General features: G+C 36.7%; 2 protein-coding genes across 5 annotated transcripts; one reads left to right on the top strand and one right to left on the bottom strand.

Annotated features, from left to right (window-relative positions):
• Positions 1 to 302: 302 nt before the first annotated feature.
• LOC111322932 (solute carrier family 28 member 3) lies at positions 303 to 23791 on the bottom strand. 4 transcript variants are annotated; one of them, XM_022926179.2, is made up of 11 exons: positions 23665 to 23790; positions 23229 to 23355; positions 20302 to 20684; positions 17733 to 17874; positions 10701 to 10892; positions 10101 to 10262; positions 9649 to 9905; positions 8779 to 8947; positions 7684 to 7863; positions 2357 to 2537; positions 303 to 1419 (listed from the first exon to the last, which is right to left on the bottom strand). In XM_022926179.2, the coding sequence occupies exons 2-11, from the start codon at positions 23310 to 23312 to the stop codon at positions 1334 to 1336; spliced, it is 1836 nt and encodes a 611-aa protein (XP_022781914.1). In that variant the 5' UTR covers positions 23313 to 23355; positions 23665 to 23790; the 3' UTR covers positions 303 to 1333. The 4 variants fall into 4 exon arrangements, with proteins under 4 accessions (XP_022781914.1, XP_022781906.1, XP_022781922.1 ...); XM_022926171.2 differs by lacking the exon at positions 2357 to 2537 and adding an exon at positions 2585 to 2765 and having other exon boundaries at positions 23665 to 23771; XM_088731956.1 differs by lacking the exons at positions 303 to 1419; positions 2357 to 2537 and adding exons at positions 2628 to 2765; positions 4562 to 4642 and having other exon boundaries at positions 23665 to 23791.
• On the top strand, positions 12791 to 15426 carry LOC148725778 (zinc finger protein 862-like). The gene has a single exon (XM_088731955.1). The coding sequence runs from the start codon at positions 13033 to 13035 to the stop codon at positions 15151 to 15153; it is 2121 nt and encodes a 706-aa protein (XP_088588081.1). The 5' UTR covers positions 12791 to 13032; the 3' UTR covers positions 15154 to 15426.
• Positions 23792 to 24571: the final 780 nt, after the last annotated feature.

Genomic DNA, 24571 nt, shown 5'->3' with positions numbered 1-24571 from the left:
ATTGCCCATAGTCTCCTATCTTCCTAGGACGGGTCAAGCTGCATCCTTATTCAAAGCGTGCTGCACTTTATTTCGAAAAAAATTCACCGTAGCATTTGTATCGACAATAAAGAAACCCGGCAAAATTTGATGTTCGCAAAAAAAAAATTTTCAATTAAAAAAAGGTTCGTTTGACGGCAGGGAAGTGATCAGGAGTGACGCTCGCTTTGGAAATGCCCATACACAGGCACCAACGACAGGGGCTGGACTAGAGCGACGCTCGCTTCTTTAGAAAGCCATATAAATAGAACTTGAAACTCATCTTTGCTATTCCCTATTTTATTTTCAAAGTATCAGAGTATTTGAAATTTCATTTCATTAAATTTTAAGAATGCTAATAGGTTTAACCCGCTGTAAAAGTTCTTGACAATTTGTTAAGCAAAAATATCACCCTATTCTTTCAAAAAATATCCAGTGTATTTATTTAGAAACGGATAAAAAACCTAAGCTCATGAGAGGTTTACAGTAAACTTTGTAATTGTTTGAATTTTATTTTTCCCTTCAGTTATAGCTCGTACGAATCCTTTTGAATTCTGCGTCATTAAAAGCGAGCGAATATCACACATTTAACTGTTTCTATTCCAACGAATAGTTTACACACTTACTTAAAATCCTGAAAAATTTCCTATCTATCAATGAAGAAGCATCACAAAAATATAGTGTAAACTAAAATCCTCCTACAAGCATACTTCCCTGTTTAAAATAAATTCGACAAGAGACCTCCGCGCACTCTGCGTGAGCGAGCATATGCGCTCTAATGCTTTCTAGTGGGAACCACATGAACATTTATGTGACTTCTCCCTAATACATAGATACATTATCCAGCAAGCGGTAATAATGTGCAACGTTATCAGCAGGAGGCAGCGCTTTGAGAAAAGACATATTAATCTTAAAAAGCAAATTCGTGGCAGCCAGTGGGGAAAGTTGCAAAACAGATTAGTAAAAGCCCTAGGAAAGATGCTAGGGCAGTAGAGCATTCACCTTCTAAGTGTTGAAAGAAACATTTGAGGTTTTCCGTTTCTAGATACAGAACAATTTAATATGCTTCTACCTTCCTAGAAAAATTCTCTTCAAACGTTAAAGTCTCGATAACATAAAATTGCTTAAATCAAGCTCACATTGCCACGTTACAATTAACTTTGGTAAGGTGGTTGATAAGTTTCCCAGTAAAAACTGCAGAAGATCTTTGGCCTCGCAGTAGGATAAAGAAAAAATCTATATGCCCAAACATCAGGTTCCCTTCCCCTACGTTATTTACTCAGCTATTTACAATAAGGTTGTACACCGTTGTCATTTATGGAGGGGCAGTTGTTGTGTTTGCTGCTACGGTCGTCGCTATTTGAACTACACCTTCGTACAAACTCTCATCGTAAAGGACGCCTGGAAAGAAAACATATTAAACAGATTAACAAACAAACAAACATTAAAAGACTGACTGACCCCATTTAACTGTGGCAGAACTTCCCCAGGTGGTTTACCGTATATTAGGAAGTGGGAGAAAAATACTACTGGTGAATTTATCTTGATTATTCCGCGATTTCATAATTTTGCCCTTTTCCCCGCTTTGCATTTTCCTATTACATAATTGTCAACTGACACATTATAAGTAGATTTTGACACAAAACGGTTGCCTTTCCGTATCTTCTCCCTGAAGAAATTATGAAGGAAAAGGGAAATATGTCACTGTTTCAACACTGATAACATTTAATAGTGAATTTTAAATGCACAATTTGTAACTAAAGAAAAAAAGAGATCTGTCCAGGTTTGACTACTCATGAAATCAATTCGTCAAGAAACCACAACGTCAAACAAGTATCACGAAAACCAAATGATTCATTATCCTTTACACCCTAACATCAGTATGCATATTCTCCATACTGTTCTCTATACATTCCCAAGGTGCTGACGAGGAGAATTTATTTGGCAACCAAGAGCTTCTTTAGTTGATGATGGTTTCCTTCATTGTCGTGACCTCAGTTGTTTGATTCAGCGCTGATAGTCACTCTTTGGAGTCAAAGGTTTAAGCGAAGCTAAACACAGATGATCAAGTCGTAATCGGATTGAGTTTTGGCATTCATATTGGTGGGGTTGAACGAGTTTTCTAGATCAAGAACAGCGCTTAGTGAAGAAAGGCATGTGCAGTCCCGGGTTAGTTTTGACAATTTAACGAGAAATCTTTTTAGTGTACTATGTTGGGCTGAAAAAGAAAGAAAGAAAATGCACCACTTCACGTTCACTCTTAGTTCCGACTTGCCGTTCTAATCCCTCTCGATTACCCAATCCAAGGAAAAAAAAAAAAAAAACTAATAAATCTCACCTGCTACACAAGCAGTCATGAAACATGCAACAGTACCAGCAACAAGGGCCCTCACCGCTATCTTAGACATGTCCGGCACACGACTAGGAGCCATGGGCCCCAGACCTCCAAGCACAACCCCGACGGATGACATATTAGCAAACCCACAAAGAGCATAGGTAGTGATGATTTCGGCACGTATCTGTTTGGACAGGTGCAATTACAGAATATATACGTTACAAATCTCACCTGCAATGCATGCCGTCATGAAGCAAGCAATTGTACCCGCAACCAGTGCACGCACGGCAACTGTAGCCAAATCTTGTCGTCGTGACGGGGCCAATGGAGCCAAACCTCCAATTTGAATTCCGATCGAGCTGAAGTTGGCAAAGCCACATAACGCATACGTGGCAATTATCTCTGAGCGAACCTGGTAGGGAAGTTAGGTGAAGAATACTGTGAGGTGGTTACACATTATGAGGTGGGCAAAAGAGAACGTTACTAGAGTTAAGAAGGTTGTATTTCAAGGAGTATCGATAGAAATGTGAGAAACCAAAAGTAGTGATTCAATAGGAGTGATAATGGAGCCTTTTAGAAAAGTCAAGAAAAGGGGAAGAGAAGACTGTGAAGAAGGAAGACATTACTGGGTGAGGATATAACTTTTAATCATGATGAGAAGTTTGTGTTTCGAGAGTCAAAAACTTTAGTCGTGGGGCAGAATGTGTGGACATCACGAATTATTCATAAAAAGATTTGAAGGCGACCTCGCTTAGAAGAGCCCCTCGCTTTTCTCGAGTGGACCTCGAATAGTGATCCAGTAAGAGTGACGATAGAGTCTCTTAGAAAAGTTAAGAAAAGAGGAGAGAGAAATGAGAAGAGGAAACACATTACTGAGTGACAATAGAACATTTAATTGAGATGACAAGTTTGTGCTTCAAGGATTACAGACATTAGCATGAGAAGCCTGAAGTAGCGACTCAGAGGAGAGAATAAGGTGAAGAAGATATCCACCACTGGCTGACAACAGAACATTTACTGAAGATGAAAAGTTTGTATTACAAGGATTAAGAACTCTAGAGACGGCTGAGGTAGTGAATTCAATAAAAATGGAGGTGTAAGTGAATGAAAACCAGATTGACACGAGTGTAGGCTAGGCTAAATTGAATAAAAACTGTGTTAAGACGAGTGAAATCTAGAATTAAAACGAATGAAACTATGCTAAGACGAGTGCAAACTAAACCAACATTATGAAGGCTGTGTTAAGACGAGTGTAAACTACACTAACACGAATAAAAAAACTATATTAAGACAAGTGAAAACTAGACTCAAACGAATAAAATCTATACCAAGATGAGTGTAAACTATTCTAACACGAATGAAAACTATATTAAGAGTGCAAACACAAACTGAATCTATAATAACACGAGCATCTATAGAACAAATAACGCCAACGAAAGGTATATTAACAATGATGCAAAAAAGAAAAACGATATCAGTTACGAAGGTTGAAAACCAAAGAAAACTGAATTGGAGCAAATGAAAACTATTACATAATGAACTAAAAACTACAGAGTTAGGTAAAAATTAGACAACTGCAATTCACAAATGAAAGAAAATTGAAGCAAGCACTTTCCAAAGAAAAAGAAATGCCAAATGAAAATTACTTTGGGTTAATTTCCATAAAAAGGCAAACCTAATAAATCTACTGTCACTTTATTTCGATCAGTCAAAATCTATTGTGAAAGTGGGTTTAACAAGGTCTTTTTGTTACAGTAGCAACAGAACTGTTAATAAATTCTCAAGTTAAAAAGGAGTTAAGTTCACTAAGGTCAAGACTGATTAAAGACATTCAAATCAAACTAAAAAAATTCCTTTCTTACACACAACTGGGAGCCATGCCAAGCCGACCATGCAGTGGCGGAATGCAACAAAACAACTGAACTGGAGACCCCCACACACTCGAACCCATTCTCCCAGCTGCGTGTGAGAAAAACGTTTTCCACTTCTTTCGTCCCTCAGCCAGCAGAAAACCACACTCTCTTTACGATTTCTATACGTCAATTTGCAAACAGGTTATGACAAAAAACCATATTATTAGATGGAAGTTAATATTGTGATATAATTATCTCAGTTACAACGAAGTGTAAAGCAATTAGTGGAGAAAATTAATAATCAGATCTTGGAAGTTAGCGGGTAAGGCATTAATATGTTAGATATTTATATTACCTTCATTTGTTAATTTTAAGAATAAGCTGTTCCAAGAGTAGAGCACTTCACAAGGTCTTTCTTAATCATTTCCAGTACTAACTGTTATAAAATAGAATAACAGGTTGTTAGTCTTCTCTTGAACATTATGTGATGATTGTTAAATGTAAATTTTGCCAGTTTGAGAAATTTCAGATGCCATACATTATTCATAGTTATTTTCAAAATTGTAAATTGATTAACAATCCTCAGGAAGAACATTAGATCTTTTTAAAAGATGTTTCAGCTGTTATTAGTGAAACAAAGAGTTTTCATAATGAGGATCACGAGTGGTTGATGTTTGTTTAATAATGAGTGCACATGGTGGATTTAAGTTCATTTAACAATAAGTCTAAACTTTCACTCTTACATAATTAAACTTGGCCTTCTGACTTTAGTAGGGAATGGCAGTTTTCAACTCAAAGAAACAAGTAACATTTAAAGTAAGGGTTTCGTTTTTTGTTTAAGATGCAATGTTATCTTTGTTAATCTATTTAATTAGGAGTTATAAATGAGAAAATAGCTTATTTATTGCTTATACTAAATTTCGAGTCTCTAAATCAGTAAATCCAAGTTATCCTATTTAAGTTTTTTGATAAAGCTAACCACATGGTTATAACATTAATTTTTCTTTATGAATTTCTTTTTCCAGAGTATTAACATATCATGAATTAATCTTTAAAGTGTTATTCATTTTTTAGAAAAAATTGAATTTAATTTACTTAGCATTGAGTGGGTTAAATGTGTTTTAAAGTAAGGTTTTAACCATTTGAAATGCAATATAAATTTTAACAGAGAGAAAACTAAGTTTGCTGTCATTGTATTTTTTTTTGGGGGGGGGGGGGAGGTATGGTAACAGTCGTATTTAAATAATTCAGTAGAACATGTATTTTAGCAGTTGCAAAGGCAAAAGTGTACCTTGGACGGTTTGTCCTTAAAATTAATATTATTAACACAGATGATTCCATTTTTAGTTTAATATTCTTGGAAATTAAAATGCAAAAATTTCATAGGCATCAAACATAACATTAAGTTGTAGAGTTTACACACTTTAAGTCTAAATAGAAATTAATTAAAGCAAGAGTGAAAAAAAAAAAATATATATATATATATTATCAAAGGATCTGAAGTTAACCTATATCTCACACATCCTAGAAATTAAAAAGAGAAAGAAAATCTGTCAGTCTTTGAAAGACCATGTTTATATGATTCTACATGATTTAGACTTAACTTTTAAGTAAGGAAATTTTATAGGGCAATTATGTATTAAGTTTTAATATGCTTAAGTTTTGATTATCTTTTAAAGTTTGATTAAAAAAAAACATACAAAAAGATTCATTTAGCAAAAATTCTAAGTTTCAAGTTTTAAATAAAGTTATCTGAAGATTATAAAAGGGTCAGGAAAGTTGTAAGAAAAGCCAGTCTATGAACACTTAAGTTAAGCATTTAAATCAAAGCAAAGTTTGGATATATCATAAATTACAAGTTCAAACATAAATCTTTATGTTTAATGTTTTAACAGACTTTGCATACTGAACATGTAAACGTTGAAACAATTGTTATACAGTGTGGGTTTATGAGGTTACATCAGTGAAAACATGTAGTTTATCTCATTACAAAGTAGAGCTGAAGGAATGTTTATCAACAGATTAATTTTTGTATTATATGAAATAGAATTTTAACTTAGTATCATGCATCTAAATTTTTTTTCCTTTATATTTTCAAGGACACATGTAATGAGATTGTGACAAAAATGCAGAGTGTGAATTTGGTAACTTTCACCTTTAATTTACAACACAACCATTGGATCAAATTAAGGAAGGAATATTTATGAATAGATTACTTTGTCCATTAAATAAATTGGAAGATTCAATTAGCAGATACAAGAATGCAACATCCATTTAAAATTCTTTTTGTTTATATTTTCAAGGATGCATGTATTAAGACTGTGAGAACAATGGAAAGAAGCATGCAGCATGCACAAGCCAGCCATTAGTTCATAATAAGTAGAATATTTAGCAAGCAGATGGAAAGATGGAACATGCATTGGAGCATTTTATTTCTTTACATTTTCAGACACATGCACTGATATTATGCCAAAAATGCAGTTAAATGTCATTTGTCAACTCCAAACTTGATAACACAGCCACTAGCTCATATCAAGTGGAATATTTAGTTAGCAGAGGGATGGATGGAACGTGCACTGAGACTATGTCAATGATGCAGTTAAGCATGCATTTGCCAACCCCAAGCTTGAGTTTACAACACAGCCACCTTTTTCTCATTCATTGACAGCTTGTGGTGACAGTTGCCATAACATGCAAATGCTGGTTTGTAGGTGCAGGAACCTGCTCAACTAAAGCCAGCCAAAATTCATTACCAAATCTATGATTACTATTTATACCATTCAAGAATTATCAAATTTTGACAAAACACTTATGACTGAAAGTGGAGATATGACTGTAAAGTTCAGAGGGAACTCTTGATTGTAAGTGTTAAATAGTACTTTGATCTTAAGCATGAACATAAATAACTTTAATGTATTTACACTAAAGCAACATTTGCTGAGTTTTACTTGAAGGAATGCACACACTAAAATAAAAATAATGGTTCACATGTACAAATGCTGAGAATTACAGAACAATTAATAATAGCTTACCTGAAAGATGCACAGTACACTCTGCTATAATCAGCTGTTTTTACTACCTGAATAACATTCTACCTTCTATCTACATGTTTCTCTTGGGCAGCTCTGTCTACATGGCTGTCTACACTACACTGAAAAACATCCATGTTTATTATCATGCACTCAGTTTGTTAAGTTCATCATCTACGAGTACATTTAAACAATTGTTTTCTTGTCTTTTTTTTTTTTTTTTAAGTGTGGGCATTCCTTTAAAAGAAGGCAAAGCAGAATATTTTGTATACAACAAGAAATACTATATGACAAAGACAACTTTAAAAAAAACAGAAATACCACTTTTGCATCTAAATGCCTGAATTAGGAAGCTTCCATCAATTTTTTTTTTTATACTGTAACAATTAAAAATCATCCCCTTTAAAATACATCCAGTAGATAACTTGCTGTATACGTTATTACTCACCGAAATGGTGCGCAAGCCAGTCATTTTTGTTCTGTTCTCAATAATCGTAGCAAGCCGAGTATAAGCCACAAATTCATTTAGGAAGGTTTTTATACCAAGAAGCTCTGCAACAACATCTGAATCTTCCCAAGGAACACCCATGATAAAGGCAACTGGTCGTAGTACATATGAGCAAATATACTGAAAGACAAGAAAACAAATCTTCAGGCGAGTTACAAAATTTTCTACTTGCACAGCTTTAATGCTATAACCCACATGTATGCCTTCCTACACTGATTTCTCCACAAAACAAAAATTCTGAAAACTTTATTGCTTGTGTTAATCAGATTTGAGGGACTTTCCAGGACCTTTAGTCCTTTTTTAAAGACCTTGCACATTATCCAGGGACTATACAAACCCTGATTGACCCTTAAACTTCTAGAAGTAGTTAGAATGTAGCTTCTCCCTGTGATATTCATATTATCTTATCTGGCAGACAAGTAACAAGAATACTTAAACTTATCAGGTATAAGTTTATATCTTGATCTAACACCCAATTCCCAAAACCAACTTATAAGAAAATGTGCAGCAGCTAGACGGGGGAATAGGCAATTACATCTTGGGAGATAATGGATTAAACCTTCAGTACTTGCTTCCCAACCTCGATGAAAGCCATAGCTAGGCTCTACAACATTCACAAGGTTTGTACCCTTTTTCAGAAACAAATTTCAAGGAATTTTCCAGGACTCCAAATTTCCCATTTCAAAATCAATTCTCTCTAAGGTCTACACACATTTCTTATAACATAAATTCTGAAAACTTTATTGCTTGATTTTTAGCCAATTTCCAGGACTATCCAGAACCTGTAGTCTTTTTCCAAGACTTTCCAGTCCTGGAAAAATGTCAAATCAAATTCCATAACTTTCCAGGTTTTCCAAGACCCATACAAACCCTGATTCACTAACAAGAACATTCTGCTCTGACTTTGATCACAGCATAAACAAATAGGTTCCTTTGACTAAATATACCTGATTTCTGGTATTTCCAACCATTGACAAAAGCTAAGATAAAACTAAATCATTTTAAGCTACTGGAAAATTCTGATCTAATTAATACCTCAAAACTGAGTTCCGGTTTTCCAACCATTGATCCAAGCCATGACAAAACACCATTGAAAAATGCCAAAAAGGCAAGGAAAGCAATCAGATTGGCTGCAATGTTAGCAACAAGAGCAATAGCTGTACTGGCACCTTTGGCAGCTGCTTCAATGACATTCCTTTCATTTCTACAAGAGAGGATACAAGATCCATGAACAGGAGTGGAAGAAAATTCAGTAAAAACCCAATACAGAGGATTATGAAGAAACCACTAGTCTCTGACACAAAGTTTCATAGTTTGCTTCAAAAGATGCTGACAATCTAAATGAGTCGGCAACCAGTGTATTTCATCATCTACTTTGAAAAACATGACAGCTGTTGCAAATGAGTTTTTGTTTCAGCGTGGAAGCATGACATTGTGCCATTTACTTTGTATCACAGTCTGGTTAAATCAATTTCATCATTTACATAATTTACAATGATGTAAAGGCATCATCAGGGTTCATACACTTTTGACCTGTTAAAATTCCTTGACCTTTTGAAAGATTCCATGACCTAAGGTAAGCAATAACTAATGGTATTGTTCTCAGACAGTAACGTTAAAAAAACAATTTATGTTTGCAAACATTCTCTCAATACGTGCTTCCGTTTATTTCTAATGAAATTAAATCTGATTTTTGGACTCGTCAGTTTACTTTTCAACTTTGGGTATTACTGCCTTTCACTCATAGAGAGCATATTGATTTTCCATGACTTTCCATGACCCACGCCTAAATTTCATGACTATCCAGGCCTGGAATATTGAAATTTTAAAATTCCATGACTTTCCAGGTTTTCCATGACCTGTACAAACCCTGATCATTACACAAATATTATTAAAATAGCTCACCCTTTAGGGAGTTCAATATTTTCCTCGTTGAGAGTCTCAGGAATCTCTGTTTCAGGATACATAAGCTTTGAAATGGCTAGGGCAGCTGGTGCAGACATCACCGATGCACTCAGCAAATGAGAGGCTGATACACCATATTCAATGTAAGCTGCTAATACACTTCCAGCGATGGTAGCAAATCCCCCTGTCATTATTGCATGAAGCTCAGACATTGTCACATGTTCAAGGAATGGTCTAATCATAAGGGGAGCTTCAGTCTGAATAGAACAACAAAAAAAAAAAACACAAAAATGAGCATAAAGCCAATTCCAACAGAGGGAACCCTCACCCTCTTAGTTCATTTTCTAACGAACCTTCTTATCTGCCCAAAGAAAAATATTTCAGATCTCAAATGAAGAGTAAACTACAATGTATCAATCAGATTCAAGAACTAGAGAGTTAAAATACAATACCTGTCCAATAAAGATATTACCAGCAGCATTTAAACTCTCTACACCACTTGTCTTCATTGTTATCTGCATAAGCCATGCAATTTTCTTGATTACCACTTGCATGATGCCAATGTAGTAACACAGTGAAATGACTGAACTGAAGAAAATAATGATTGGAAGCACCTGTCGATTCAAAGAATAAATGAAATTAACCTTCACAGATCAATGTATCAGGCTGTCTTTACCTCAGGTAAAAAACAAAACTACAATTTATTTCCAGTCTGTTATCTATCACCAGAATCCTTTAAAACAGAAAAAGAAAGTGTTACCAGCTGGTAGTGGTAGCATTTAAGCCACAAAGTCTTCAAATAAGAACTTCGGCCTAAAACACGCAATTTACAATCTTTCTAACTTTCTTTTTCCTTTGAGTCACAAAGTTCAGTGTTACACTTGGCCTCCATAAGATAATGCTGGTGTAGTGTAGTTGAGAAGTAGGAGGTAAAGGTTTAACTGATGTATGCTCTTCAATGAAGCAACCAGTTATCAAAGAAGAAACTCACACCATTAAGCCACTCAGCAAACAGCTGAATGCAATCTACTACAAAGCAAATGAATATGTACCTGGAAGGCAAAGAAATGTTCTCTGTAGCCAGTTCCAAACACAAACGCAGCCCCAACACTAGTGTAATCCAAAAATGCTGTCACTTGATTTCCTACACCCTTGAAAGCCTCAAAGCCAAATTTAGTGCGAAGAATTAGAAGGCCAAACACAAACTGTAAAGCAAGTCCCCAGATCACTGGTCGCCATTTAACCTAATAATGAAGAGAAGATAGTTGAAAAACAATTTGTACACATTTCTATAAGTTTACCAACTGTCATCCCCCTTCTGTTTTCCCGCGCTGTATTAATTGGGTAAGTAAGGAAACCAAAAGAGACGTAAAGAATTTCTGTTTTTCTCACTCCTCCCACTCACTAATGCCCTAACTCTTTCAGGTTTTGAACAAGTTAAGTTTTGAAAATAACATGAATGCCAAATATTCAAGTTTTCATGCAAATGCTGTGTCAAAAATAAAAACAGATATATCTTCCATGACTTGGGAAATAAGTATAATTAGGCTATCCCTAATGGTTGCCACAGCCATAAGTTTCGTGAAGCTCAGAGAATTTTTTTCCCCTAAACATTGCCTGACCCAGAACAGCCATGCTTCCCCCATGCCTACCACCCTCAGGGTGAAACTCACCTGTTCTCAATTTAACATCAAATAATTACTGATTTGAGGATTTGTATTTTTACCAAATGATTATTAAAAGTGGATGTTCAGCCACAGAATACTAGACATAGGCATGCTACGCATGCAGGAGTTATTTTTTTCGATACGTAGGTTGAAATGTGTAGTGTTTTAGTTAAATAAATAAATAAAATTTAGTAGCTAACACAATTACTGGTAACCCAGTAGTTTACATTGTGGGCTGTATTAAAAAGAATTGTAAAAACTAGATTATCAAGAACAGCATGCACATAAATATATTCAAAACGTTCTAGAGATAGTGAAATGTTCACGATCTGAATTACTTTGTAAAACATTGTTCACTAAAAGTTTCTTAAAATTGCTTTCATCTATCAGTTTTAAATTTGTCGTCCAGACGGTTCCATAAGTAAGTGGCACTCGCATGAAATGTTCGAAGGCCTGCGTTGGAGCGACATTTCGGCACGGCGAGATGATCATGGAAAGAAGCTCGCGTATTAGAAGAATGAGTGTTTTTTACATAAGTTCTATAGCTTGTAAAATAATGCGGACACTCTCCGTTCACAATTTTGAACATCATGCACAATTTCTTGAACATTTGAACCGAGTTATTGTGAAAACTAGCATCTAATATTAACCTACTACAACATTTCTGCACTTTAAGTATTCTGAACAATTGGTCATTAGGGGCGTTACCCCAAACCGAACAGCAATATTCAAAGACAGGCTTGATAAGCGCATTAAATAACAATTTTCTGCGGTGGAGGTCAAGGTAGCCGATCGCTCTTTTTAACAGATAAATTCTAGAGTTCAGCTTCCTAATCAAGTATTCGATGTGGTTGTGCCAGCTAATGTGCTTGTCAATCTTGACGCCTAAGAGTTTTTCATCCTTGGCTTCTTCTAAGCGGCCGCCATTTAAGTAAAGATCTAAGGTTGGGTTATTAGCGTATTTCAATTTTTCAGTTAATCATTTACCTTAGCTAATTAATATTCTTAAGCTGTATGTATACATGTTGTACATATGTGACCTGTTCATCTGGAATGTAATCACATGTAATATATAGTTGAGTTGAATAAAGACTTGTGCATGAGTAGAGTTCTGCGTCCTGAGTATAACTCTCTATCGCAATATTACCGAACCCAAGAACTCGACAAAATGGGATACTATACAACTGATGCTGGTGTCTGTATAATTGTTGGCAAAAGAAACTGCATTGGTACAACGCTTCCTGCAGTCCTCTCCACAGCCCTAATTTGAACTTGTCACGCAATGCGCTCGTTCGCTCTCTCTCTCTCTCTCTCTCCAAGTTGCATGACGAGACCAAACAACAACCTGCTCGTAGGTTAAAATTGTGCTTATTGCTGTTACTTCGTCAGAGACAAAGTCCTAGTTATTATTCTGACCAGTGCTCGAAACTAACGGTCGTTCGCTCGTCAAAAACGAGTAAAATGTACCATTGGACGAGTGAGAATTACGATTACTCTTACCTTTGGACGAGTAGGCAGTTTCTTGTTTTTATCTGCTTTGTATTTTACGAATTTTAAGTCAATAAAAACATCCATTAAATGTGTGCTTTGTCTTTATTTACGAACGTGCAAAGGGGCATGCCGTGACGCCATTTTGAAAATGGAGAGGAACTGGTTCGAGCAAAGACTTCCTAGCATGCGCAGTAGATAGCAGCATGGCGGGAAATTGATTCGCATCATGGCCGCTCGCCGTTGTTTTTCTTTGCTTGGCTATTTCAGAGGAACAGAGCAAAATACAAAGCAAAGTACAAGCAAAGATAAAGAAGCTTCAACAACAACAGACTGTGAAGATTCTGAGCCAAAAGCTAAAAAAGCCAAAAAGGAAAGGGCTTTTAAGGAAGCATGGAGAAAGGAATTTGCGTGGTTGATGTACGATGATGAGTCAGGGAAAATGTTCTGCCAATATTGCCTACATTTTCCAAACAGCAAAAACAAGCAGTCTTCGTTTTGTTGCGGGAGTCAAAATTTTCAGCTGGACGGGCTAAGATCTCATGAAAGATCTGCTGGACATGTATTGAGTGTGGATGCTAAAGTTGCTAAAACCAAAGGTGCAAGAAAAGGGACAATCGATGCTGAATTGCTAAGACTAGAGAAAGATACTGTTGCAAAGATGGAAAAGCTGTTTAATACAGCCTACTACGTATGCTATCTCAAGATGCCTTTTTCCAGTTTTCCTCATTTGTGTTCTCTTCAAACTAAAAATGGACTTGTGTTAGGACAAACATATAGAAATGATCATGGATGTAAAGAATTTTGTAAGCATATATCCCAGGTCATGAAAGAAGAACAAGCAGCTATTATTAAGAATGCACGATTTCTGTCTGTATTGGCGGATGGAAGCACAGATTTTAGTGTGACTGAGGAGGAAATTGTTTATGTGAGATGTGCTTTGCCATCAGCAGAAACCATAACATTTTATGTGGGACTGAAAGAGGTTCCTAGTGCAAAAGCACCTGGAATTCTTCATGCCATTGAAACAGTGATGGACAAAAAAGATGAGCACTGGAAAGAAAAGCTTATTTCTACCGGTACAGATGGTGCTTCAGTCATGATAGGTAGACTAGGTGGTGTTGTGGCAATGTTGCAAGCCCAAGTTCCACATGTAATTGGAATCCACTGTGTTGCTCATAAATTGGAACTAGCTTTTGCTGACACAGTCAAGTCATGTGAGGTCATGAAACAGGTGAAAGAAGTGCTTACTGGCTGTTGGAAACACTACAGGTACTCTGCCAAGGCAGTAAGAGAACTGAAGGAGCTTGCAGATGCTATGGAGGTCAATGTGGGAAAACCTACAAAGGCTGATGGGACCAGATGGGTACCACACTTTTTACGAGCAATTGAAGTGTTAGTTGGGAAAAACTACAAGGTGATAGTTGCACACTTTGCTCATACAGCAGAAGCAAATGATTCATCTGCTGAGATGCAAGGAAGAGCGAAAAATGTCTACAAAAAACTGACTAGCTACAGATTTTTACAGTACTTGCATTTGTTGTGGGATATTGCTTTTGAAATATCCAAAGTCTCCCTTGTCTTCCAGAGAAATGAAGTTGCAGTATCAGATGTGAAACATGAACTAGACAGGGTTGACCTTGCCCTGCATAACATGGCCAGACGTGGAGGTAGGCATTTGCAGTCATTCCAAGAAAAAGTTGGTGATGGAGAAGTATTTCAGGATGTGAATCTCAAGAGAGCAGAGAATGATACAGAAACATTTGCTAGAAACAGGGAAAATATTCTCAGTGATTCAAGGAGATTTGTGCAGCAAAGGTTTGAGAGTTTCTGCTCTCCTGTTCTGAAAGCAGCAGCTGTGATTACAGATCACGATTCATGGCCAAGAACAAGGGATCAGCTAGGAATGTATGGTGAGGAGGATGTTGTGGTCCTGGCCAATCACTACAGAGATGTGCTGAACAGAAATGACTTTGATATTGATGAGGCAAAAGACGAATGGCTATCCTTGAAACTACATGCCTTGAATACCAGGGCCATGGAAACCCTGACAAAGCAAGTCTTCTGGAACCAAATATACAAAGTAAACCATGCACAGTTCTCACATGTGCTTATGCTCGTGGAGATAAGCTTTACCATGGCTGTTTCAACCTCTTGTTGTGAAAGGGGTTTTTCTTGTATGTCAAGACTTAAGACTGAATACAGAAATTCCCTTGACGTGTCCACAGTCGACCACTTAATGAACATTTGTCTGAATGGTCCCAGTCCAGAAGAATTTGTTGCTGAGAAAGCCATTATTCACTGGGTGCAAGAATCACAGAGGGCTCGCCGACCTAACTTCTTGGATTAAAGTTTAAGGGACAGTGACAGATGAAAACACCTCACAATGTTGATTTTCTAGTTATCCTTTATTTCAAAACTATTTATATTACTGTGGATAGATAAGATATCATGGTACTGACAATTTCAGGTCCATCATTTTCCTTGGAAGATAGATGTAACTGCGTATTCTTCTGAGTGAATGATTCAAAACAATATATGGGACTAGTTAGATTCCTTCCAGGACTACTGAAAATTTCCTACTACTTGTCCCGGGAAAACCATTTCAAAAAGTTAGTTTCGAGCACTGCTGACCATTAAGGGCCACAATCAGAAATTCCGTTTGGTTTTTCCTGTGCAAGAAAATGCACAATAGCCCGCACTTTTCAGCGTAAAGCAATGTGGTGGACATAGCCTGGGAACGAGGTTGAGTTTTGGCATCGATTGTCAGTCAGATTTGAAGTACTGGGCACGCATCAACGATAAGCTTGTTACAGGTTATACTCATCTTTTGAGTGCACTTAAATATATTTATTTTAAGTACAAACCTAATACCGTGAATCACTTCTATTGTTAACGTACTGGTGACAACAACAACCCTTGGGAACAGTTAAAGTTTTGGCCGATTGTTTAAATTCGATTAATTGATATGATCATCTTACGTAAACATTGGCGATTGAATCCATTCATAAATTAATATTGCGGACAAAAAAAATATACTTTTCTTTTTCTTTTCTTTTAAAAAACTTGTGGAAGTCACTGCCACATACCTTTAATTTCAATCGGTCAAAAAACTTGGTCTATAAAATACCTTCTGTGATATATTGTTCTGAGGCAAAAAAAACTTCAAAGGTTTGTTATTAGATGTAAGCAAGAGAAATCCTTGTAAGCAAAATCATCGTGTTCAAATGCAAATTTTTAATGAGTGATCCTGCATTTCCTCTGGCGATTTTAGTTTTCCCAAATTGTCATGGATGGCATCGACTTGTTCCAAAGTCTTAGTCTCCATAACTCTCCATGTTAACAAACCATAAAAAGCACTCGACAGCGATTTTGCTGAAACAGCAAAGCCCTCAATTCGAACCAATTCAATTCGATCCGCTGATCCACAAATCCGGCCCAAATATAGGCTTCGTGTAGCCTCTTGTTCAGTACCAGATGGTTGCCTCAAAATAATCTTCCATGTAATTTTGCAGTGTAAAGCTCTATTTGATCTCTTACAGCCTCTGGACAAAGATACTTTCCGGTCTCCATTCTTCAAACAAGTGAAAATAGATTGAACCAAGAGAAAGTATCACTCTTCAAAGGATAATAAGGTGGGCTACTTGATTGGTTGTTGCCTATCTGGACTTTGCCCTGTGTGTGCGAAATACGTGATGATAAAATGCAGGTTGTTTACAGGAAATTGACACGCAATGGGGTAAAGTCCAGGTTAGCTTAAAGCAAATTTTAGGAGAGTTGCGTGGAAAATTAACCAACCGTACAATTCTGTCCCTTGTGAAATATTTTTCATTGAGGTAGATTTATGTCATAAAATTTACGTTGTTTACTGGAAAATGGCATTTCATCTAAGAAAGTTTAATCCATACTGGCGAGTAAAAAGTAAACACGCAATTGTAACGGGAAAATATTGTTTAAACAATATATAATTCTTAGAGAACTTTTAGAAGCAAAGAAACGGATATGTAACAAGGCAGTCGACGCAGAAAGTAAATGTAACTTGGTGGTCGTTGGAACCGCTGCTAAAAGAGCAACCATGTGGCAAAAAAAAAAGATAATCAATCAAATGTGATTTATGCAAATGTCTCGCACAGGTTTACCAGAGTCAGCAAAACTAGCCCTTCCAAAACAACACGCTATAACGCTAAATTAGTGTTGGCCTTAAGCTGATGGTGTGTGCGTCGCAAGTAAAGGAGCGGTACACAAAACATGCACGTTTTAACTCGCTAATCGGTAGAAAAAGTTCCCTGACGACCTTTCAAATCCAGACAGATCATAGCGATAAAATCCTCACGAAGGACATGAGCCATTACATTGAATAAATGATCTTACAACTCTTGTAGATGTCATCTTACCTTGTTCCTTGAGCGAAATTCAAAATTGGAATTGCTGACTAACTCATATATAGCAATGAAATATCCTGAAGTTGCTCCTATCAATATCTGAAGTAATATTTGATTCAAAATTTTTCACATGTTCCACTCAGTCTCCTTCAGAAGGAAGAATAAGCATAGTCGTACAACGATCATAACTCCACCGCTTTCACAACACGACTGATACATTTCCTTAATTCGCGAACCACTCTCTCCAACTCATGTGTTGATTCGCTAAAATTTGAAGACATGTCAAACCACAAATTAGCAAGAACGCTCTGATTGTTGCGACATCGAAAAATACTACAATCTGATTGGTTTGTGATACACCAAAAAATTGGGCCAATCACATTGCGTTGAAATACACCAAAAAAAAGATGCGCCAATCAGATTGCTTAGAGATACACCAAATTGCACTGATCAGATTACACTACACCACAATACACCAATCTATACGCTAACATATAGTTATCTTTTTTTAAAAAAATAACTAAACAAAGAGGGAAAAAAAATTTACCTTTCTTGGGTGTTTTGAGAAAATCCAGCAGAAGAGGATGTTCAAAGCCAATCCAGCAAGGGAAATAAAACGCTCAGGTTTCTTGGCAGTGTCCAATCCAAAAAATACTCCCAGTAAGACCACCACAACAACCAAAAGAATCCTGGTAAAAAAAAATATATCATTGGTATTGAGAGAGGATACCTTTTAATCTTGTCTGTCCTTCTTATTGATGTACAAGCTCTTAATAAGGTTGAAACAAGATAAATCTTTCCATTCTATTTTCTGTTACAACTCATGCTGTTAGCATATCAGTACAATAAGTACGGTGGCCCACAACTGTCACGGCAATAACAAATACCTCCCAGCAAAACCAAAAAGCTCACGGCAAAACCAAAAAGCCCATGGCAAAACCAAAACGCCCACAGCAACACAAAAATGTTCATGGCAAAACCAAAAAGCTCATGGCAAAACCAAAAAGCTCACGGCAAAATCAAAAGGGCACAGCAAAACCAAAATGCTCACACAGCAAAACCAAAACCAGATCAGTGGGTCCTGGACACTAATTGTGTGCGCAAAGGCTGTTGGAGGTTGGAGGGGTGTTACGAAAACTAAGATCCTTGACCATACTTGTAATATAGCCAACTGGTTTGCCTTCAGCCAGTTGGGATTCTTAATAATGTTATTTTCAATTTGAATTATTTTTTTCAGTTGTTTGGTGGAAAACCTGTAAACTAGCTTCTAGCTAAGTGTTTCTCCACATTAAAAACTGTTTATTATTATTATTATAATTATTATTATTATAATTATTATTATTATAATTATTATTAATCAAGACCCATCTTAGTTTTCGAGATTTCAAAAACTAAGACCCCCTAAAATTGAATCCGTCAAAATGTAAAGTCAAGTTATAACCAAAACAGGTCTAATCTGTCAAATTATCTCCTGTCCAATCCTTTCCACCGAGTTTTAGGTCAAATTTAACAGTCTTAGTTTTTGTAATTTAATAATCTTAGCTGACAAATTGGAAAAACAAAGAAGTCAGTAAATGTGACCGATTCTGCCACCGGGGAAATTTTATTGTCTGGAGCTTGGACTTGTTAGGAGAGTTTCCTTGACAGCTGGATTGCACGGTGAAACCATTTGCGAAGACATAATTTTTTTCTTTGCTTTTTTTGTCACATTTCTTCGCTTCGTGATGTTACAGTATCATGGGAAATCTACCCAGATTTATTATTGAATATGAGCTTTCTGTGGGCTCTTAATTTAATGTCCACATGCAATCCACCAAAACCTAGCACATGTGCATAAGTTATTCAGCACTGTCACAGGTAACACAATCCCGATCGCAGAGGCACGTAGAAACACATCCATCTCCAATGGAAAGCCAATTTTATGATTTACAAGATAAACAACAAAATTAAAGATCAATTGGGGTAAGACATACTTTCAGTGCGGTACAATTATACCTAGGTAGTGTATGGCGTTTTTCTACAGACAAATTGGAAAACAAACATTGGGGAGTACCTGGTCAGAGTACCTTTATCCATATCCAAACAAACTCCTTTGTTTGGAAATAGATAAAATCGATGTTAGTGCTTTCCCATATTGCAAGTACAGCAGTGTTTTTGCTCAATTGATCAAATATGAGCTTTCTGTGGGTTCTTGAGTTAATATGTCCACAGTCGTAATTCGACTTTGAAGGCATTTTACAGACTGGTTTGGTAGGGGTCTTAATTAGTTAGTTAGGGGTCTTAATTAATTAGCTTTCTGTGGGTTCTTGAGTTAATATGTCCACAGTCATAATTCAACTTTGTAGACATTTTACAGACTGGTTTGGTAGGGGTCTTAATTAGTTTTCAAAATTATGAAAACTAAGACCCCTAAATTTACCGTTAAATTTGACCTAAAACTCGGTGGAAAGGATCGGACAGGAGATAATTTGACAGATTAGACCTGTTTTGGTTACAATTTGACTTTATATTTCGAAGGATTCGATTTTAGGGGGTCTTAGGTCTTCGTTTTTTTAACACCCCTCCAGTGGCCTTTGCGCGCACAATTAGTGTCCAGGACCCATGGATCTAGCCTTGGTTTTGCTGTGAGCATGTAAGCATTTTGGTTTTGCCATAAGTTTTTTGGTTTTTTCGTGAGCTTTTTGGTTTTGCCATGAACTTTTAGGTTTTGCCATGAACATCTTGATTTTTCTGCGGGCTCTTTGGTTTTGCCATGAGCTTTTGATTTTGCCGTGAGCTTCTGGTTTTGCCATGAGCTTTTTGGTTTTGCCGTGAGCATTTTGATTTTGCGGTGGGTTTTTTGGTTTTGCTGTGAGCTTTTTGGTTTTGCCGTGACAATTTTGGTTTTGCTGGAAGGTATTTGTTATTGCCATAACAGTTGTTGGCCACCGTAAATAAGGTTTACAATCCACAACAGATAACCCCTACAGCTACACATGTAATTTTACTTGCAGTCACAAAGCTTCATGAAAGGTATTAAAACTTCACCTCACTTCTTATTACATGGAAAAAAATTTGCCTAACAAATCCTTCTTTCCATAGTTAGAAACTTGTGCCGAAGAACAATTTCTACTCACCATTTCAAATAACGCCATCGGCTGCTGAATGCCTCAGCAATTGGCTTCAAAACCACTTGATAGATTTCTGCTCCACAATGGTTACTTATAACCATGTATGTCATGCAAAACCACAGAAACATGGTGAGTCCAAACAATGGCTTAGCTTTGTCAAATCCACTATGAGCAATGGCAGCAATGCTGTAGACAAGTAAAGCCACTGTTACACAAACCAGGATAATTGACAAGCTGTGTTTTTCCCAAATTTCATAAAACTTGTTCCTCTCTGGTGATTCTTCCCATCTGGCAATGAAAGCATGAAATCCCCTCTTCTCCTGGACTGGACTTTCATCCTTTAAACTTGATTTGGACTCGTCCATTCCAGACATCTCCAAATGATCAAGCTTCAGTTAGAGCAAAAAACATAATTTGAATCATTTAAATGAAATAACATAAAATAAGATTAACACCACTAGCAGCCATGTAGATATGGACCTTGTTACCACAGGGCTAAAAATTAACTCTAGTGCTTAGTGACCAGTCGGGCCAGTTTCCTTGAATTCTTAGTGCCCCATCCCAAAATGAAGTAGTCCTCAATTTCCTCTAGTTTAAAATGAAAAAAAACTTGAATAAACACCCCATGGCTTTTGATGGAGTGTTAACTAAAAGAACACTTTGTAAGCTGTAAGGCTTTCTATTAGCTAAGATGCTATATTTGTGCACTTCAATAACTCAGTCAACAAAGGAAAAAAATGAGCTTTTGGGGCACACATTAAAGGATCCCTTCCAACCACAATACATTGCGCGCGCGATATGTGAAATCCGCCATTTTCTCTGCCATCCGGTATTGGACAAGTCGTGAAGTGGAAAGAAATCCTCGTTCATCCGAGTACATTTGCCTCACTGAGGTCTTGAATTTCCTCAATCGCATTCCAAATTTATTGTTCTTTCTATTTGACTAGTTATTTCTTCATTATTTTTTCTGTTTGGGCGCGCAGGGTATTGTGGTTGGAAGGGATCCTTTAAGAAACTAACTCTAGAAACAATTGCAACTTTGTTGCTGTAGTAACCTGTCTATACAAGTTGTCAGTGGAACAAATCTAATCAATGAAAAAAAAAATTCAATCCTTGCAACAATTGTTTTCTGGTACTACAGCAGCTTAAGAAAAACCATTTAAGATTCAAAACAAGAGAAAAAATTCTCAAAGTCAAAAAGGGTCAACAAATAAGGGTGATATCAGTAGAGGTCATCAAACCACTCAAAATTATTTATTTGCAATAATCATGCAAAGAGATAATTTATCTGCATGGAAATTCATCTAGGAATTTCACTCAAAGTCCAAATCAAATCCAAACTTTGTAATCTATTGGAAACTAGTAGCTTATACTTTTTTTTAAGGTCAAGCATCAGTAACCACAACCATAATCCTTTAAGGCTAGTGTTGGTTGAAGTCTCTTTGCATAATCTTCCATGTAATAGTTTCCTTTAACGAGGAAGACGCAAATTAATTCACATTTTCAAAGTCTAAAGAGGTCTTCTCCAGTCTTATTTCCAGTAAGATTCTTATGATACAGTGTCACTGATAACCAATTTGCATGATTAATTAATTTGCTTCGTGTGATTTGTTGTTCGCAGATTGTAAAAATTTCATCCGGCGGAAACTATCTTAGTTCAAATTCTACTTCAAGTCCAACTAGACTTAACCAAACCAAATTTCTAAGATCTGCTGACCAGTTCACGATGAACAGGCAATTGAATTAGTGTGGTCTTCGTGAACCACCCTATAACAAAATATTTTGAACATTTTCTTGTTTGTTTCGTAATTTGCTATCAAATATTCTAGATATCCAGCAAAAAGAACAGCAAGATCTCCGTATAACCCCATACTTCATTATGCATTCAATTCTTGGATAAAGGAAAGTAGAGGCAAAACAACAGATTTCCTTTAGGACTACGGCTTTGTTTTTTATTGGTAAGGAGTTATACGGAAATCTTTCATAAAGAACTCTCGTAGACAAGATCGCTAACCATTCTTTCGCGAATGAGCCAAGCTAACAGCATTAGCTACTCACGCTCCTGTGCACGTATATTATTGCGCAAATTACCAAATTGTTAGGGTACGATGAAAGACCGAAAACTGCAGAGATTATTAAAGACTAAACCATTCATAACATTTCTAACCGCACGAATGAAAAAGAGCAAAACGGAGTAACTGCAGAATACCCTGCCACTTATTTACATGTCATGGAATAATCTAAGGAATGCAGGCGAGCGGGACTTCGCAGAGTAAAACGTTCAAGTTTGGGGAAGAATATTTCGATCTCACTTACTAAAAGTCACTGAAACAATACTGTTTAACTTGCTTTAGGAATGAGACCGGTCAAGAAATGAAAACTAGAATAAAATTCGATAAAAACCCCTACAAAGGACATTATTCAATTCTTACTCATATGATAAAGTCCACTACACAATTTTCACGCTTTGCTGGAGCATCAATTAATTAAAGATCGGATGCCAAAAGCACCATCTATACACACTTACCGAAGTCATGTTTGCTGGATCGATAAATTACAACAAAATTCACTTCTAACTTCTCCAGCATTCACCCCGATCCAACACGTGGTTCGATCGACTCAGCCGACAGCTACCGCGCTAATTAGCCTCCGCAACCGAGTGACGTCACGGCATAACAACAGTACTACGCATTCATTCAAACGATAAAAAGGCTTCAATAGCGATCGGAAAAGTAGAAATACCGTTCAAAAATCCTCAAAAATACAGTGATTATTATGGCACACAGATACTCGTCTAGAAACTGATCTTGAGCCAGGTGAAAGGAGCTATGTTAATGACACGAGGGAACACCACGTGCTCTAAAGATATAAACAAGTATGAAGTGAAGTATCAGTTGCGATATAGAGTGAAATTGTGAGTTAAAACGACGTACCATTGTATTCTCGCCTTCCAAGTTGCCATCCAGGAGAGCACATCCGCTGTCTTCGAGGTTTGGTTTGGTTGGCGGACTATCCATTATCGAATAAGCGATCGAAATCTTTGAACGTCACTAGATCAAACTAAGAAGGATAAAAGGCTCTCGATTATGTGCAAAGCAAAGGTCGTTTATCGTTTCAATTCAGAGAAAACATTTTTAGCTAGGTTGCCTTGAAAACCTAATTTTTTAGCCGAATCATTTTGGCGCCAAAATTTAGCATTCGCGTGCCTTAAACATTCTTCTACGCAAATTTACTCACTAGAAATGACAGTGATCTTAAACCCAGAGAGCCAGGTAGAAAAACAAAAATAGGATAAGGCTGCTGAGGTGGGATCCTGCCGATAAAAGGAACAAAAAAATCAGAGACGAAAAGAGTTGAATGTGCACTTACTTGCTACGTAACTTGTTGATGTGTTAGGGTTTGAAGCGCCAAGAGAGCTTTCAAACCCACGATTTGCGCGCGAATAATGATTTAACCAATTAGATTGCTTAACATCTGCCATAAGGGTCTCTTCGTCGCAAGACCCAATCAAAACAGGATCAGGACAAAAGGAACTTCTACCTTGTCAATCAAATTAGTAAACAAAGTAGAACTTGGACTGAACAGCACAAACGGATTATCTCGTTCTCTACTCTCAGACATAGTGACAAAGTACGTTTTCTACTAAGATAGAAAGCGGAATACAAGTGTGCAGTCGGTGTGTCACTTCAGCTTCTAAACTCAAAGAAAACGAAAAAATGTCGGTCAGCTGCAGTCGAGAGGGAAGATTCTAAGTATTACGTTCTATTTCATGTGCTCGCAAATGTGACAAACATGAGGTGTGTTTTGGCGGGAGTCAATGTTGTTTACGCCTGTCGAGTTACTATGGTAAATTTGACCTTTTTTGCTGGCACTTGCCAGAGGCAGCACTTTTATTGAAAGGGTGTTTTGAAATATTTTTAAAATAGAACTTTTATCCCTCAGACCCTGAATACAAAATATTTTTCTTTTGTTTTGTTTTTTTTTTAAGGAAAGTTGATACTATGCGCCAACTGCGTCTGATGAAGCAGTGAGTGGTACATATAAACGTATTCTGATTTTCTAACTTGAAGCTTGGTCTGAAAAAATGGTTTTTGTAAAGGTGTATCAAAGACAAACATAAGGGCTGTTTACACACAAGCCACAGTTTATAAAAATGTGCCATAACGTTATATGAGTTGGCGTCTGATGTCTGTAGCAGCCATTAGTCTAAGTTGCGGATTATTTTCCGCGTATAGGCGACCCTGTTGTTTCATAAGTCTTGGTCGATCGACAGAAC

Source organism: Stylophora pistillata, chromosome 8 (assembly GCF_964205215.1).
Source record: "Stylophora pistillata chromosome 8, jaStyPist1.2, whole genome shotgun sequence".
In the NCBI taxonomy this organism is placed as follows: Eukaryota; Metazoa; Cnidaria; class Anthozoa; order Scleractinia; family Pocilloporidae; genus Stylophora; species Stylophora pistillata.
The sequence above is the reverse complement of the archived record's forward strand: the minus strand, read 5'-3'. Positions and strand labels throughout refer to the sequence as shown.